Below are 18,566 nucleotides of genomic sequence, written 5' to 3'. Positions count from 1 at the left end.
CTCACGACCAGGTGCCTCAGTTTCTCTACCTACCTCTTGCCCAGAAGCCGTGAGCTATGGGAACAGAGATGAGGACCTGAGCCCCAGGCCTGTTTTCATCCTGCCTGGCCCAGAGATCTGCTTCCAAGCTGAGCTGCATCCCCTTGCTGGGGGCCAGGTGGAAACCATGTGGACACTGCGCCGGTGCGCGGGACGAGCTCTTGGCTGGAAAAACCCGAGTCTGAGCCCAGCTCAGACCCCAACCATGGGTGCCAGTTAAACTTCATGAACAACTATTCACCTGTGGGAACCAGCAATCTCACTGGGCCTTGATTTTCTCATCTGTAAATGGGGATAATGGTATCTACCCCACCAAGTGAAATGGTGGATGGAAAATAGAATATGACTGTGATGTAATGGTGGCCGGGGTGGTGAAGGTAGCAGCTGCCATATGGCAAGGTGGGGGACTCGGGCACCACCAACTGGGCAGCTGGGGCATCAGGCCGTAGTTGCCACGGGAGAGCTCAGAGAGCGCGGAAGGTGAGAAGAGGGCGTAGCAGTGATCCGTTAACTCACCCCCAGCCGACCCGCTTCCGCCTTGACCGCAGCCCCTTAGAGAGCTCTTCCTGGTGGACACTGTTATGCTCGTGGTGACTGGAGCCAAGTGGGAGCAGCCCTGCCTGAAGCCTGACCGTGTTGCAGGTCTGCATCCTCCACTGCAGGCGGCCTGGGCGAGGACGGCCGCTGGGCACAGGTATGGCTCCCGCAGAGGGCCTGGGGGCGGCGGCGGGGTGGGACACGGCCCCAGCAGAGGAGAGCAGAGCTGCTGCAGGAAGAACCAGAGCCGGAGGCAGCAGGCTGGTCCCGGGTGGGTCTGGGGGCACCAACGGGGTAGAGGCCAGGAAGGCGCAGCGAGCACATCTGAGCATCCTTCCTCCCTGCGAGGCCTGGGCTGAGAGCAACCCCTCCACCCACCCCCCCCTGGTTGCCTCTGAGCAGAGTCCCTGCAGCCAGGGGAGGTCCAGAACCCCCGAGGAGGGGACAGGCTTAGCACATGGCCACTGCCAACTGGAGGCCAGCCTCGGGGTCGGAGGCAGTGACACCAGCACATTCGCAGCCATTAAATCACCCACGTCTGGGCTTTGGTGAGAGCCAGAACTTGGAGGTGCCAGGAACACGTACGCCTCCCCGGAACCTGGTCCAGGCCCATGCCTGGTGAGAAGACCCTCACCCTCCCACGCCTGTGCGGTCCTGCACCACAGCGGGCCTCACACCCATGCCTGGGGTCACTCCAACATCCAAATCCCACCCTCCCATCCCCCCAACACCTGCAAACAGCTCCTGCTTTGCCACCCTCTGGCCAGCAATATGATTTGCCCTCAGCAAGACGGTCCAAAAGCCCTGGAAGAGAGCTGGGCCTTCAGGGCAGGAAATTCCCCAGCACCAGGTCCCTGGGGCAGGGCCCAGAGGGGGGGGTCAAGGGCTCCAGGTGGGTGTGTTCTCTTAGTGCCGAAGACGTCTCGCCTTGTGGGATCGAACGTGGTGGGATGAAGGACTGAGTGGGTCCCTCTGAAGTATGGGGACAGGGCAGGGGCTCCAGTCCAGGTGCCTGGATCTCAAAGTGGCACTAACCTTGTCCATCTCAGCAATGCCCAGAAACCCCGATGCTGACTCTTTCCCCGGAATGTAGGTTAAGAGACACCATGGGTGCACCCGCTCAGTCTATCCAGCTGAGATCTGTTACAAAACACCTACGTGAGTGCTCAGCTCCAAGAGAAAAAAATAGCTTAGCGTGCACTAAACAGCTTATTCTGTAGCCCACACCAAGAATTACCGTAATATATGGTGTGCTGGGACTCCTTCCCAAGAGGAATGGTGGGCACTTAAACACACTGTCTCGTTCAAGGATCACCACATCACTCGGAGGATGGCACTAGAAGTGCCACTTACTGAGAAGAAAACTGCAGCTCAAAGAGGTTAAGTAATTTGCCGAAAGTCACAGAGTGAAAAAGAGCAGCTTGGGACCGGAGCCCAAGACCGTATGATTCCAAAACCTAGGCCAATGTGGATGATACAAAGGTATTCGCATATGGCCCCTGCCCTCACAGAGGGCACAGTTTAGTGGGGAGTCATAGAAACCACCAGCCTTAATACAAGAGTGAGATGAAAGATGGGCTAAATGGATGCAGAAGGGGGACACCAGGGGACCTTTTCCGAGCTGATGGGACATCGAAGGTCTAGTCCAGAAATGATCAACCTGGAGTCCCTGATATAACCTCTAAAGAGCCTCAGAGTAGAAATGGGGTCTCTAGGTAGCCAACAACTGGTAACCATCCGTGTGCCAAATGATCAGGTCTCCAGGCTTCCAGGCCACACAGCTATTGGCAGTGCTGAGGCCGAGAGCCAAGGGCCGGACCACCAGTGTGGAGACCTGTCGTCCTGGGGCAGCTGCTGACTTGCCCACGGTGTCCCGGTGAGGCGGAAGACAGAGCCCACTCTAGAATGTGAGTGCACCCCGCCAGCCCCCCGAGAACGCTGCACTGGTGTACACGAGCTGGGACCAAGGAACCCAGGTCCTTCCTCTTTCCCACAGGAGGGTGTGTATTGTATATGTGTTTAATTTTCTGTATATTACAATGTTTTGACATCCCTTCCTGGCTGGGAAGGGACAACCCCTCCCTGGGCTAGCCAATTCTTAGAGATGATAGCAAGAGCCCAGCCTGATGCACGCCTGTGATTTGCAAACTAACCAACCCAGAGCCACACCTCCTCTATCTGGCCTGTGCACCCCAGGAGTCAATTTTCCTCTGTCCTAATCATCCCAGGGCCAGGTACCCCGATAGCCCACAGCCCACTGGAATTATTCAAAGCAGCCAGTCTTAAACTTTTTACTCTGCCCTGTCTTTCCTTTCCTTGAACCCCAATACAGGTCATGACCAAAGTACTCCCCTCACTCCTGTCTTCTGCCTCCTGACGCCCCTGATGCTTCCCCACGTGGCTCTGTGTGGCATGTGTGCTTCCCGTCTCTGGGACCTGTGAGTACAATACATTATGTTTTCCTCAGCCTCTCTGTCCTTTCCTCTTGTGGCCGCACCTGACTGACCATATCATGAAAGAATATGAAATAGGGAGTTTCCCTGAGATTCAGCAGAAGAGGAAGTCCAAAATGTTTTCTTTCTTTCAATGCTTTTCACCAGCAATGACTTCAAATGTACTTCCATTCCCTGGTCTACTGGATCAAATAGCATCATGTCTACCCAGAACCTGTGAGTTGGCCTTATTTGGAAAGTAGGTCTTTGCAGATATAATCAAGTTAAGTTAAGGTCATACTGGATTAGAGTGGGCTCTAAATCCAATATGACTGATGTCCTTACAAGAAGAGGGAATTTGGACACAGAGACACAGGCACACAGGGAGAAGGCCACTTAAAGATGAGGCACATATTATAAGATGCAGCTACAAGCCAATAAATACTAAGGATTGCTGATAACCACCAGAAACTAGAAAAGACAAGGGAAGATTCTCCCCTAGAGCCTCCAGAGGGAGTACGGCCCTACCTGCACCTTGATTTTGGACTTCTAACCTCCAGAACCGTGAGAAAATAAATTTCTGTTGTTCTAAGCCACCCAGTTTGTGGCACTTTGTTAGGACAGCCCTAGGAAACTGATAGACCCGGGGAGTCATTTTCTGATCAGCTCAAAGTTGGAATATGAGGGTCGGCGTAGAGATCCCAGTTTGTATGGACCAAGTCCTTGTTAAGGTGGAGGAGAGTGGACTCTTTCTGCCTTCACTGCCATCACCTAAGGGCATGGGCTGCAGACCCAGCAAAGCGCTGCTTCCCTTGGGTCCTGAGTCCTCAGCTGGTTACCCAAAGGGCAATTAAGCTACTTCCTCTATTTCTCACAAGTAACAAGACCTTTCTTGTAGACCCAACAGTGACAAACCATTTACACATAGTTAAGACAGAATAATTAAAAATCTTGTCCTTCCATGTAAATTGGTGCAATCTTTCCATAAAACCTTAAAAACATATATCCACTGTGACCCAGCAATACCACTATCAGAAATCTATCCAAAGGAAATCATTGGACCGTTATGATTTACTTGCTATATGGACAATGGCTTATGTGCAAGCATTATTTATTACAGCAAAAAACAGTGGGACAGAATGGATTTTTTTCCTTCTCCCTTCACCCTCTTCCTCATTATGACACACACCCAACTCCTTTTGGGACCAAGCAAAGGCCAAGCTTGGGTTGAAAAAGAAAAGGGGTCCTTTGTAAAAGACCACAAAGAGAAAGAAAGGTGACAGGAGTTCCTTTTTAGCACAATAGTCCATGGGGAAATTGCATAGATATCTGACCCTGAAGCAGATCCAGTGAGGGATATTTTTCTTCATTCTTGTTTTGGACTGAATTGTGTCCCCTCCAAATTCATACGTTGAAGCCCTAACCACCACCACACCACCCCAACTGTGACTGTATTTGGAGATAGGACATTTAAGGAAGTAATGAAGGTTAAATGAGGTCATAAAGTGGGGGCCTTAGTTTAATAGGACTGTGGCCTTATAAAAAGAGAGAGACACACCAGGGATGTGCACATAGAGGGAGGACCATGTGAGGACACAGTGAGAAGGCGGCCGTCTGTAAGCCAAAGAGTGAGACCTCAGAGAAAGCAAACCTGCCGCCACCTTGATCTTGGACTTCCAGCCTCCTATATGTGAGAAAATAAATTTCTGTTGTTTAAGCCATTCAGTGTGTAGCATTTTGTTATGGCAACTTGAGCTGACTAGTACAATCCCAGTCCCTCTTTCTGTAGTCTAGCCCAGAGGGAAGCCAGATGGCCTGAAGGCTGACATCCAGGACCAAAGGCTGTGAGGAAGCGGTAGGATGGGGTGGGGTGGGATGGCGGAGGAGGAGGGGCCCATTGGGCCAGGTCATCCGAGCAACCAAGCAACAGGGAGGCTCCTTGAAATGTCAGGAAAGGGATGCTTGGATGGCCCCAAAGTCCAGAGCGAATGGGCACAGGTGACATGCTGCAGAAGCCCTTTCCTCTCCCCACCTGGGGGAGGACCTGGTGGGCCATTGGAGCCTGGGCTGAAAAGGGCAATCCCATGCCCTCGTGAACTCTGCCAGCCACAGAACAATGTCACCATTAATCAACTGTTGTGTCCTGTCCCTCATGCAGAGCTGGAGACATTAGCATCCAACAATGGGAATTTGGTTAAAGAAATAATGGTACACCCATAAAATGGGCTTCACATCTCAGATGGTTATGTTATCAAGCAAGGTAAGGAATAAGGGAGGCTGGGATAAGGAGAAATGGTGAGTTTGGGTTTGGGACTGTTGACTCTGAGGTGCCTGGGTGCCCTCCATGTGGAGCTCTTTAGAAGGCAGTTGCCTGTAAGGAAGGAATTAGGGGCTCAGGGTCCTCAGAATGTGCAGGAGGTGCTGGAGGCTGTGAAAGTGGACACATGTTAGGGGACACGGGTCACGGCGCTGAGACCTGCTCCTAGCATGGAAGGAGGTGGGCGTGCATGGGGCGGGGGGGAGAAGTCACAGAGAAACAGATGAACCCTACTCAACCCTACTCACAGGGAACCCTACTCAATATTCTGTGATAACCTATATGAGAAAAGAATCCAAAAAGGAATGAAAAAGGAATGAATATATGTATAACTGAATATATGTATAACTGAATCACTTTGCTGTACACCTGAAACACAATAGTGTAAATCAACTATACTCCAATAAAATTGAAATAAATTAAAAAAACAATACTGTACTGTATACTGGAGATGTGCTAAGAGAGTAGGTCTTAAGTATTCTCACCACACAAAAAAATCTTAACCATGTGAGGTGATGGATACATTAATGGCTTGATTGTGATGATCATTTCATAACATATATCAAAACATCACATGGTACACCTTAAATCTATACAATTTTTGTCAATTACACCTCGATAAAGCTGGGCGGCGGGGAAAGCTAAAAGCAAGAAAAAAGAAAGACAGTTTAAATGGAAACTCGGAGCATTTGATTTTATTCCCAAAGGAAGTAGAAGTTATAAACAAACAAACAAACAAAAGTTAGCCAAGCAGAGAGCTTTGAGAACAAAGGGAGGCACCAGAAAGCATGCGTCTGCCTCTGGATGACAGCTGGCACCCCTGAGGAGGGTGCACGGGAAGACAGGGCTTCCTGGGGGACCAGGAGCTTGGGGGGATCTGGAGCCTTGGATGCAAGTCTGCACGGGGACACAGAGGCATGGGAAACCCTGAGCCAGACACCCCCTCCCTGGGCCTCGGTCTCATTTACAAAGCTGAGGTCAGGACTACCCCCTCCCGGCCCTGGTTTTATTAAATCACCAACAACATTAGAGGAAACTGAGAAAGAAGAATGTGTACCAATAAGCCTCACTGTACCACAGTTGTTTTCATTCCTCCAAGTTCCCTCCCACCCTTTCTCCTTGTATATGCACATCTGCTTGCACAACCACCCTGGAGCCTACACACGCAATTGGGCAGTCTTTTCTCCCTTGACATGATTTCATAAACATTGCCCCATGTTGCTTCATAGTTATCATTTGGAATGGCTGTGTAATATTCCTTTGTGTTGACTTACCAAAGTTTAGCTAAACAATCCCTTAAGGCTGGCATTTAGATTTTTTTCCACTTTTGAGTGATGCTGAATAACATTGCTAGGAGTTTTGAGTTTTTGTCTTCCTTTGTAAATATTGCATTGAGTCAAACGCAGTAGGATTTCTGAGCCAAAGGGTACTAACTGCTTTTATAGACCCTGAAAGGACACGATGACTTCCTCAAGGCAATCTGCTTGTTTATTCAGGCTGGAGGGCCACTAATGGTCAGGGGACAGGTGTTAACTGGTAAATCAGAGACACCTTCCCTCAACTCCTCCCAGAAACATGCGGTTTTTCCAAAACCTTGGCAGATAATATGCTGAAATGTTACACAGAGGACAACTGACCAGACCCTGTTGTCGTTGACAACAGCAAGAAGGAGAAACAAAGAGCTTTGCAGAAGGACTCCCCTCCCAGAGTGACTCAGCACAGCTAGGGCTCTGGATGGTTCTCCAGCTTCTCCACCCTCGGAACTGGCACCATCGCCTCCTAGAAGTCCCTTCGGACACCTTCACTGCCCTCCCTCATGTTCACGCAGGTGCTAAGTTGGGGTAGAGGTTCCAAAGACCCCACAGAGAGATGGGGATCTTGTGAAAAGGAGGGCTGCCTCTGGGTAGCCCCCCTAGATGACAGCTGAGCCCAGAGTCACGCTCTCATCAGAGAGGAGTGTGGCAAGGGACCACTGGGAGAGGCCACCCATGTGCCCTGAGCTGGAGCAGAGCCTGGGCCTGCCTCTCTTCTGGGATTTCCCGAGGAGGGGAGACTGTGGAATGAGACCACCCCAGCAGGATGAGCCAGGAACACGCCAAGGGGGCACACCCCACCCCCTGCCCCAGTTCCCCGCATCCCTTGGTTTGCTCTGAAAAGGATCTTGGGGAACGTGGGGCTCCCACAAAGGAGCCCAGAAAAGGACAGGAGCCCAGGGATGCCTGCAGCCGTCAGGCCATGCTGGGCTGCTCAGGTGGAAGGGCAGCTGAGGCCCAAACACTCCGTTTCCCAACTCTGAGGGACTTCTTAAGGATGGATGGCATGGACCCCCTGGTATAAACCAGGCACTGTGCAAGGCATTTTATGTGTTATCTCACTGAATCCTCATAATACTGATAAGTGATCATTATTATCCCCAATTTAATGTTTTTTTTTAATGAGGGTTAAATAATTTCCCCAGATCACAATTCATAAATGATCAAGCTGATATTTGAACTCAGGTTTGCCTCGTTCCAAAACTTCTGTTTCTTTGCTCTATACTGTGTTTTATAGTTGATCTTTGCATATCTGCTCTTCCAGTTGCTACGATCTTTATGGCAGGGGCCTCTCTTCATTCCTCTTTGTGTATTGCTGTGTCTAACACACTGCCAGGCACGTTGTTGGCACTCAACAAGCGTTTGTTGTTTTGGATTTGATGCGAGAGGGCTCCAAGCCCCTGGGCGGGGGCAGACGAGGCAAAATGCCTAGGATCGTTGCAGAAATTCCAAGTTTATAACTTCTTCTCTCCAAAAGAGCAAAGAATGAGAGCTTGTTAGTGGCTCAGCTTCAATCCCAGGCCACACTCAGAGCCATCAGTTAGCGATGAGATCTCTATGTGCCCTGATAGCTAAGGGCACATAGAGCAGAAGATAGAACCAGAAAGCAGAAGGAAAGGTAGGTTTCACAGGTGCAGAGGCTGAGCCATGAAGAGGGAGTTGAAAGCTGCAGAAGGAAGCAAGAGCCTAACTCAAGCCCATTCCATCTTCTTTTCGCTTAAATAAGAAAGCTCTTTTCTTAGCAAGACCTGGGTGCTGTGTCCACAGTGCCTCTAAAATTTCTTCCAATCCTGGCTTCTGGGAGAGAAATCAAAGCAATTGACAAGACTCTCTTGCTATTTTCTGTATAGATATGGACGAATGAGGGCTGGATTGTGGTACGGTTGATGGGAGTTGTTTTTTTGTTGTTTTGTTTTGTTTTGTTTGGCCGTGCTGCACGGCTTGTGGGAGCTCAGTTCCCTGACCAGGGATCGAACCCAGGCCCTCAGCAGTGAGAGCACAGAGTCCTAACCACTGGACCACCAGGGAATTCCCCAGTTGATGGGAGTTATTCTCGATTACAATCACCTAACAATGCTGATGATACTTAACTACATGCCACGGACTACCGTAAGCAGTTTACACGGATGGATTCATGTAATCCTCACCGCAACACTTTGAACTGGAGAGTGTTATCACTTCCACTTTACAGATGGGAACACTAAGACTCAGGAAGCTTGAATAACTTGCCCAAGGTCACGCAGTACGTGGCAAAGCCAAGATCTGTACCCTGGCAGTCCGACTCTAGCTCCCATGCACTTAGACGGTGAGCGGTAGATAGTACCTCCAACTGGAGTCTGGGGTGAGAGAAGTCCCAGATTCACACATTCCCACGGTCCTGGTCCAGGCTCCCACTGCCCCGCTGCGGGACCACAGGCGGGCACAGGCAACTCCCCCGAGCCTGTTTCCTCATCCAGATACTGTGAACTCTTTTCTGGAGTCCTTCGATTGTTAGACGGATTAGATGACATCATGTATGTGAAAATTCTTTGAAAACTGTGAAGCACAACCCAGAGGTGAAAGATTAAAGGGTTAATTAGTGGTCAGTACAAGCCTGGAGGGGGAGGTCGGCAAACTTCTTCCGTCAAGGGCCAGGGAGTAACTATTTTAGGCTCTGCAGGCCATCTGGTCTCTGTTATAACAACTCGGCTCTGCCCTTGTAGCAAGAAAGCAGTCGTAGACAATACACAAATGAACAGGCACGGCTGTGTGCCAATAAAACTTTATTGACAAAAACAGGCAGTGGCTGGATCTGGCACTTCGTCAAGAGGAAGGATTCTAGGGGATGTAGCTGAGATAGGTCCTCTGCCCTGTCCTATCTAATTATTGTAACAATTTGATTGAAGACCCAGAGAGCATATTGTCAAGTTTGCAGGGGACCTTCCCCCGTGCCCACTTTTCTCATTTCAGGGGTGGTTGGAAGCCTCCATCAAAGTCGAGATATGAAATGTCTCCCATGCAGGGCAGTGGAGAAGTCAGGATGTCAAACTTCCTTCTTCCTTTTCCTCCCTCGGCCCTGGAGCTAAGGTGAGGCTGGGGGTACTTCTGGGGGAGCTCTGATGGCGTGGGAAGGCCCACACAGCCAAGGTGGGTTGTAGGAGAAAGGTGGTTTCTTAGGTGGGGTTGGTCTAGGTTTAAGGAAGAAGGCTGGTGGGGGTCTGTGAGGTATCCCCACCTCGCCTCACAGGACAGTAGAGCGCGTGCCTGAGCTGGCGTGCCTTTGGTCGTGTCCTCCTGGGAACCGTCCACGTGGCGGCAGGCTGTGGGATAGGGATCGGGTTGGGATGCTGGCTCAGACACGACTGATGACACAAGACTGAGAGGAAAAGTTAAGTGACAGATGTCCGAGTCTGGATTCAAACTCATCCAACAGGCTGCAATACTTGGCAGAAACCTGTGTGATGACATGGAATTGGGATCACTAACAAGATCTGCATTTAGGTGAAAGCAACAACAAAATCAACCAAAAGCCAGTTGTACTGATGTGGGACAAAGGAGCCCTCGCGAGGCAGTGTTTCTTTGAGAGAAATCTGGGCTTGGGGTGGGTGGGCAGTGGACATGATTATTAATGGCTGCCTAGTAGTCCATCATTTTGATGTGGTATCATGTGTTACTATGAGTCACTGCTGGGAAGGTTCATGAAAATTTAGGCTACATCAGCCTAAATTTGATCTGGAGTGTCCAGATCAAAGTTCGTCTGGGAATTCCCTGGTGGTTCAGTGGTTAGGACTCCGAGCTTCCACTGCAGGGGCCACGGGTTCGATCCCTGGGTGGGGAAATAAGATGACGCATGCCGCATGGTGCGGCCAAAACAAAAACAAAAAACGAAACAGATCAAAGTTGGTCACAGCCCAGCAAACCCCGTCCTGGCCAGGCCACACCAGCAGTCCTGTGTCTATTCTGTTTACCACTAAAACCTGGAGCTCGTTGGGAGGGGCTGGGAGGATGTCCATTAAGTTGAGGTGTTCGGTTTAGGCCACACATTAAATGAGCATCTACTATGTGTAGGACATCCCGTTAGGCACTGGGAGTACAAAGATGAACAAGACACGGTGCTTTATCGTGAAGAGCTTTCTTTTGGACTAGGAGGGGAGCAGGCACAGAAACCGATGACTTCAATAGAATGTGGCAAGATCAGGGCATCTCACAGAGGCCCCCAAACCAGGTCTCCCAAGCGACTGTTGCTGAGCCTGGTATTTTCAACTCACTGAAGAATAACCATGAGGATGAGGAGACAGCCTTGTTGTGAGCTGTTCCTGCCAGAGAAACTAGAAACAACATGTGTGGGACAGTCAGGGATGATTAGGCAGGAGTTCCCTGTCACTCGTGGCTGTTCTTCCATAAGAGCACCATACCTCTTCTGTCTGGGGAGTCGGGAGGGAGGTTCCTGCCCCGGGAGGGAGGTTGTTCAAGGCGTCCCCTGAGGCCCCTTCCAAGGCTCAGCTCCCGAGTAGCACCGCAGAGCTGGCTCGCCCGCAGTGCTGGAAACACTGTCTTTTTTCTTGGCATCCTGTTCCCTGTGCTGCCACAGTAAGTGCAGGATCCCTCAGAGTCTCCAGGCTTCCCCTGTCCATTTATTGGAACCATGTGGGCTCTGAGCACATCCCCTCCCACTGCACCGAGCACGCCTAGTTCCCTCTGTTTATACACAAAACCACTGGGTGCTCAGGCTAAATGAGCAGGTTTCTAATCCTTTGCTATTCTGACAGAATGTGCCCGGGCACAAAGAGTTTTCATGCATGGATTAATTTCATCCTCACGACAACCCTAGGGGGCTAGGTACCATTGTCATCGCATGCAATAGGTGGGGAAACTGAGGATTTGAGAGGTTAAATGATTTGCCCCAAGATTACAGAAACATTCAGAGGCACAGCCTGGACTTGAACCCAGAAATTTACTCTCAAAACCCACAAGCCAAAGAGAACATAGCTACTCTCTTAGAATGTTTGAAAGACACATTGAATAATAGAGCTATCATTTAGCCCATTGTATTTCAGGCTTTGGTTTGTACCCCATTCGTGGATCATGAAAAAAATGGGTGGGTTGTGACCATTTTTTATTAAATGAACAGAATAGAAAAACATCAGCATTCATCACACATTTAAGATTATTTCAGCTATGAATATATGTGTGAAAAAGTTGTCATGTAAAATGTATTTCTTAATGTAGGTCATGGTCAAAAAGTTTGAGAAACACTGATCTAATCCAACCTGCTTATTTTGTAAATGAGTGTACAAAGGTTCAGCCGGCAAAGTGATTTCTCCCAAGATTACAGGGTGTTAATGGATGAAGTGGGACTATAGACCCAAGTTTTTCTGACTCTCAGTTTATGTTATCAAGCTTAACTGACTGCAAAGAAAACCAAGAAAAAGCAAAAGTCATAATATTGATAGTAGGCATAGTACTACTACTATAATAACAATAATAGCTACTATTTTTACCATGTTTAATGTGTGCCAGGTATTTCTCTAAGCGCTTTAGATATATTAACTTATTTAACTCTCATAAGAACCCAAAGAGGCAAGTACAATTACTTCTCCCATTTTCAGATGAAGAAACTCAGGTAGAAAAAGTTCATGTCACTTGGTTAACATCACATAGCTGGTAACAGAGAATGGGAAATTCAAACCCAAACAGGCTGGCTTCAGAGTCCGTGGTGTTAACGAGCATAAGGTACTACATGACCCTCTCTATCCTAATATTCTCCCTAAATGCTGTAATGCCAATACAGTAGATACCATGACATGTGTGTCTTAATATAATTAATTACACACCTACTTCGTCTATTAGCCAAGGGTACCTGATGGTGAGTCCATAATTACCATGTCATTTAGATATTTGGCTAAAACTGAAATCATCATCTTTTTTCCACAACTAAGATCCCCTCTAAGGTACCTTGTCTCTATCATTCATTCATTCATTCACTCACATATTTAAAAAATCATGCACTTGCAGAGTTGAATAGAGTAGGCAGAATTATTTTTAAAAGACAAAACTGGGCATAATACTCTTCCTTGTTCCAAAAAGGATTAAGGCAGTTTATGAGGATACATAAAATATTCTAAAATAACAGTAGATGAGAACAAGATAAAGGAAGAACAAGTTAGAGACACTAAATGAAGGTAAGAATGAGACTAGCAGAAAAACATTTTCCTGGAGGTCAATACACTTGCTGTGGGTGGACCAGAGATGTAACCAGGTTTCCATTTTAATTGGCTACAAATTCACACATCTTACAAAGGGATGACAACTCGCTCTCAGTTTGCATTAACTACCTCCCCGAAAGTGATTTTAATGACTTTCAGATCCACAGTCTCCTTCAGGTGAAAACAAACTAATTCCTCAGGAACAGTATTTCTCCTTCTGAGACTAAGACAGAAAATACTTTCTCCACAGGTCTTCTTAGTTGACGTTATGTAACAGAACAAACAATGTCCTCAAGGGCGCCCTCACAATAAGCACAGGATGACATCGCATGTGCTGTTTCTGACAGAGTGTCCCAGAAAAGGCTGAGGGCACCACGCTCTAAATTCCAAGATGCACGATGGTATCAGTAATCTGCGTATCAAGGGATGTGGGCTCTGAGCACGCTGTTCCCTGATTGCAAAGTCGGTGACAGACCTCCTTGAAACAACGTGATCTAAAAAGGGGTGCTCAATTTAAACAACATTTGGGTCACTTGGTGTTCAGCTCTCCCAGGCTGAGGCTGACCTAACCCCTCCAGCTCTTGAGAATCAGGCTCTCCTTTGCAGAATTTGGCACGGGGCCTTAGCTACATCACACTGTCCTAATGTGTACGTGTGTTAGGATTTTAAATCCTCCCAGAGCAGGAATTACATCTTTTATTCCGTAGCTATAGACTGAATGTTTTTGTTCCTCCCAAATTCATATGTTGAAATCCTAACCCTCAAAGGGATGGTATTAGGAGGTGGGGCCTTGGGGAGATAATTAAGTCATGAGGGTGGGGCCCTCAGGATGGGATTAGTGCCTTTATAAAAGAGACCCCTGAGAAATCCTTAGCCCTTTCTTCCATGTGAGGACACAGCAAAAAGACAGCCATCTATGAACCAGAAGTGGGCTCTCACCAGACATGGAGTCTGCCAGCACCTTGATCTCAGACTTCCCAGCCTCCAGAACTGTGAGAAATAAATACTTGTTGTTTGAGCCACCCAGTCTGTGGTAGTTTGTCATAGCAGCCTGAACAGACTAAGACACCAGGGCTTGCTCTGTTGTCCTAAACCCACGAAGCACTCATGCACAAGTTAAGTACTTATTGAGGATGTTGATGGCAATGGCTGACTGCTATTAAGAAAGGATTAAATTAAGGCATGATAGGAGCCCCTAGTTCACCAGGAGCTCTCCCTCATCCAACTCTATAGTCTGGATTGCTGTAATGCTCCAGCTTTCCGCCAAATTAGATCCCCAGATGTTGACACGTCCCCTTTCTGCTGTTTCATGCCACAGTGGGAGTTCAAATTCTTCAATGGGGCCATGACAGGCAAGGGGAGGAAGAGGTAGTTCCTGATGACCACCCTTTGTCACCACAGTGATGTCCCACAATAGTCATGGATAAGGTTGAACCTCCTCTAACCCTTGAACTCCATCACAGAGGACATCTTCCATAAAGTGCTAGATGGAGGACCTCCTGACCACATGACCATCCAATCTCAATTCTCCTGTTCATGCACTTAAGCCTGAGAGTCTTTACTGTCCCGCAATGAATGCTGGAACAGAACAAAAACATAATAGGAAACCATCAGTCCAGGTAAAATGGGTTGAAGACATAGAAGGGCTTAGAGGAATTTGGGAAGAATGGACCAATGCTGCCTTCTTGGGAGATGATGGAAGACTGTGGGCATAGAACCCAGTGATGGTGTGGGAATATCAGAGGAAAGCTCCCAAGAGGATGCTGGTCAGGAATGGAGAGTTAGGTGGTGGGTAGAAAGCCCAATTGAGTATATAGTTTGGGCAATGGCTGGATTAACCTGAGAGGGGATGCTGAGATGCTGCATAAACACAGATACAGTATTTGTCTTTTATTTTGAATACTTGGATAAAGAAAGGAATCAAAAGAAATCCCATGAGAAATTTTATGAGTAATATTTTTATGCAGTGAGACTATAATTTGGTAATATTGAAGTAAGAGCAGGCATCTGTACTTCAATCAGATGTTACCAACCAGGTATTCAGACATGGCACTTGGCTGCAGTGGTTAATTTTGTCATCCAATTGTCAGATGTATGAGCTTTGTGTCGACGAGGAGGTTTTGAAGTCTAAGAGTGGTTCATACAGAACTCCTCTTGTCTTAGCTAGGGCTGCAATAACAAGGCCCCACCCTCATGACTTAATTAGCTCCCTAGTGCCCCACCTCCAAATACCATAGGCCGGGTGGCTTAAACAACAGAAATTTATTTGTCGCAGTTGTAGAGGCTGGGAAGTCCAAGATCAAAGTGCAGGCGGATTTGGTTGTTGGTGAGGACTCCCCTCCTGGCTTCAGATGGCCCCTTCTCCCTGTGTCCTCACATGGCAGAGATCTCTCTCTCTCTCTCTCTGTGTCTCTCTCTCCCCTCTTCTTATATGGCCACTAACCCTATCATAAGGGCCACACCCTCATCACCTAATTAGCTCCCTAGGGCCCCACCTCCAAATACCATCACACTGGGGGTTAGGGCTTCATATATAAATTTTGGAGGGGACACAATTCAGACCATAGTACCTCCTATGAAAGGTGACCTCAGTAGGGCACTGGAGAGCAAGTTCTGCCCCAAATGAGGAAGCAGCCACAGCAGGACACCTAAGAAAAGGCCAGGTTAGCTCTGGTTTACACTGAACCATGCATCTCCCCACCATCTTGGTATTTTTGAAAAGGAGCATCCCTGGAGGTCTTCAATCAGGGTAATCTGAAGAAACGTCCTACCCAACGTCAGGAAGGGCCTCTTTGAAGAACTCCGGACTCATCCACCACATTCCTACGTCCCCTCCCTAGGGAAGGGGCAGCTGGTTACAATAGTTTTTCATTGGCTACCCTCCTCAAACCTCTCCCAGAGGCCAACATGATTTTCCGGACAAGAAACTGGGAAGGTGACAGTGGCCAGGCCACAGAGCCAAGAGATAAAGTCTGATGCTCTGTTTCATCAGATCAGTTCCAATCCACCCCAAATTTTCATTCCACACAGGCAATCTGGTACTCATAAACTTCAGGTTCAAAGGTAATTATGATGATCAAAATCCTCCCCAGATTTCCACATGGAATAACAGGAAGCGAGGCAATGTTTCCATTAGATTAGGAAACCATGCTCCACCCTCCTTTCTGAAACTTCCAGAACATCATCATAAATCCCATTCGACCTCCAAGCCAGCAGAAAAGCCTCTCTGCATTGTGCTGGGTACCACTTCTTGTTAGAAAGTCTCCTCTATTTTGAATGGGAATTTGTCTCTTTACAAAATCCACCCATTCACTTAGTTCTACCCTCTGAGACCACACAGAATATGTCCATCCTTTTCCCCATGGCAGCCCTTCAGACCGCGGAAGAGAACTTTCATTCCTCTGAAACCCAAGAGATGATGCCCTTCCAGGCCTTCCAGGGCTCCAGAGACCTGCCCCAGGGTCCCCACCAGCCTGGCTCTCTCCTCCAGACCCTCTTCTGTCACCTAAAAATTCTTGTTCAGCAGAGTAGTTGTAATACCATAGCCCAGCTTTCCTGCTGGGCTGAAACACTTTCCAAAAATTCTGGAAATTTGTTATGGTCGTGGCTGCCAAGCCCACAAAACCCAGATCCCAATCTCTCACTGAGCAGCCCAAGAACATGTTCAAAAAATCCTCTGGCTGGACATCATCCCTTGGACGAATCATTAGTTTCTCTCATTGTTGCTGTTGGCTGCCCCGCAACCCGGGTCAATGGTTGATGGGACAGACACCACCCCTAGTGATGCCCTTTGCCCCGAGTGTGGGAATCTGAGGGCAAAGGCAGCACTGAATATCCCATCACCGGGCCCAAGAGACTAGTCTCATTTGACAGAAAGTGACACGAGACCAGGGATTTCTAGTGAGGGGTCATCCGCAAGGACTTGGCCTCCATATTCCTAGAGTTAAGGGTTAAGTTAATTAAGAGTTAAGTCAAGGACCCCACCCTCCGCGCTCCAAGTCAGATCTGTCTGGCCAGCAGCCTTCCTCTGACTACATTCCCCGTACCCCACCCCGGCCCCTCCATGCAACAGCCACTCTTGCTCTGTGTGCATCTCCTCTGGGTCACCACAGCACTTGTGTGTCAACATCAAAGGCCCCATCATAGTCCCTGTCACATTCTGCCTTGAGACAGGGCTCTACCTCTGTGTTCCCACCTCCTCCCCTAGACTGGAAGCTCCAGGAGGGGAGCCCCTGGGCTTTATTTAGTAGTGTCTCCAATCCTAGCATGGAACCCGGCACAAAGTAGGCACTCATGTAAGATGAGTGATGCTGAAATAAACTGATCCCTTGGCCTCACTTTGTCAAGCCTTATATACCTCAATCGAGATAGGTGGGAATTGAGCCTCTCTCCCTCTGGGTGGGAGTCAGGAGAGACCACCACGGTCTCTGTCCCTATCTGCTCCACCATCTCCATCACGGTGGTCTGACCTGTGTGTGAGCTGGGCTGACCAAAGCATGGGATCTTCCATCTGATCCCTTCCTGGGTCCATGAGCTCTACTTCTGGGCTAGAGGACATGGATCAAAGTCCAGCCTGTTCTACAGACAGAAACTGGGGAGAAGAGCCCGGCTGACCTGGGGCAACCTCATCCCACCCCCAGTAATCACAAAGGGGCAGCAGGTTTACCATGACCCTGATTAGCCTCAGCAACAAAGTGTCTCATAACTTTGAGACACATCCCAGGACAGGGGGCCCAGCCTGCTCAGTATGAACCATAGTGCAGAGCTCTAGGGAGGCCCAGTGTAATGCCCAGCGTCACACTATGAGGCAGGACAAGGCAGAAGCCACCTGGAGCAGCTAGGTCTCTACTCCTGGACTCAAGAGATTTCCCACGCTCATATAGCCCCTGCCAGCTCCTCATCCCACACAAAACAGGCGACGCTGCTCAGAGTCATGCCTGGTTGGAAAGACCAGCCAGCTTCCTCCATTGTGGTTTCCATGGTGAGAAAAGCAGTGTTTGGGTTCCTGACTGTGGGAAAGAAGAGCTCCAGCTCCCCAGTTTTCCCATCTGCTCTCACTTCTTGCTCACCTCCTTAAAGGCCAGGATGGGAAAGGATGCTCTTACCTGCTAAGATGAAGATGCCCACGAGAATCAGGAAGACCAGCAGGTAGAGCCCAAGGACCGCGTGCTTCAGGGCCGACAGGGAGCCCAGCTGGGTGCAGCAGCCCCCCGGCCGTCCTCTGTGGCACGGACCTAGACAATAAGGGTAAGAAGAAGAGGACAAAAGACATTTGAAAATCCCCAAAGCCCTTTTTCTCTTTTGGTCTCATCTCTCCCTGATGCCTGCAGATGTTCACATGGAACCTCTCGCACAACTTCTGCACATCTGTAATGCAGCTGGAATGGTGGGAAGCATTTCTGAATCGTGAGAAGCTTTTCTGCTTCTATCTCTCCTCCCACCCTCTGTGCTCATGAACTAGCCAGACAGGCATGCCCACAGCTCACGAGGCCACGCAAACCCGCCTCCTAGAGCCACTCCAAGTCACAGAGAAAGCTCAAATAGGCTGGAATATGTGTCCTTTATAAAGTGCTATTGTCCCATGTGATTAGGAGAAGATGGAGAGAATTTTAGAAAGAGGTTGCAAACTCCAGCTTCTAACAGTGGCCTGGAAGGGATGTGGGCCAGGTGGGCCTGGGGAAACCAACAGTGCATGCCCAGTCCAGAAGAGGTTGCCATGCAGGAAGAAGCGCCGGGCGTCGGC

The 18,566-nt window shown here is 48.8% G+C and overlaps 1 protein-coding gene across 1 annotated transcript in view; it reads right to left on the bottom strand.

The window, feature by feature from the left end:
* Positions 1-18,566, bottom strand: part of LOC118896326 (scavenger receptor class A member 5) — an 82,494-nt gene that overhangs the window by 38,757 nt on the left and 25,171 nt on the right. Inside the window, exon 3 of the mRNA XM_036854114.1 lies at positions 17,929-18,057. Coding sequence (XP_036710009.1) covers positions 17,929-18,057 — 129 coding nt within the window. The remainder of the gene's footprint in view (positions 1-17,928; positions 18,058-18,566) is intronic.

The sequence above is a fragment of the Balaenoptera musculus genome, chromosome 6 (assembly GCF_009873245.2).
Source record: "Balaenoptera musculus isolate JJ_BM4_2016_0621 chromosome 6, mBalMus1.pri.v3, whole genome shotgun sequence".
Taxonomy (NCBI): Eukaryota; Metazoa; Chordata; class Mammalia; order Artiodactyla; family Balaenopteridae; genus Balaenoptera; species Balaenoptera musculus.
This window is presented reverse-complemented; position numbering and strand designations above follow the sequence as displayed.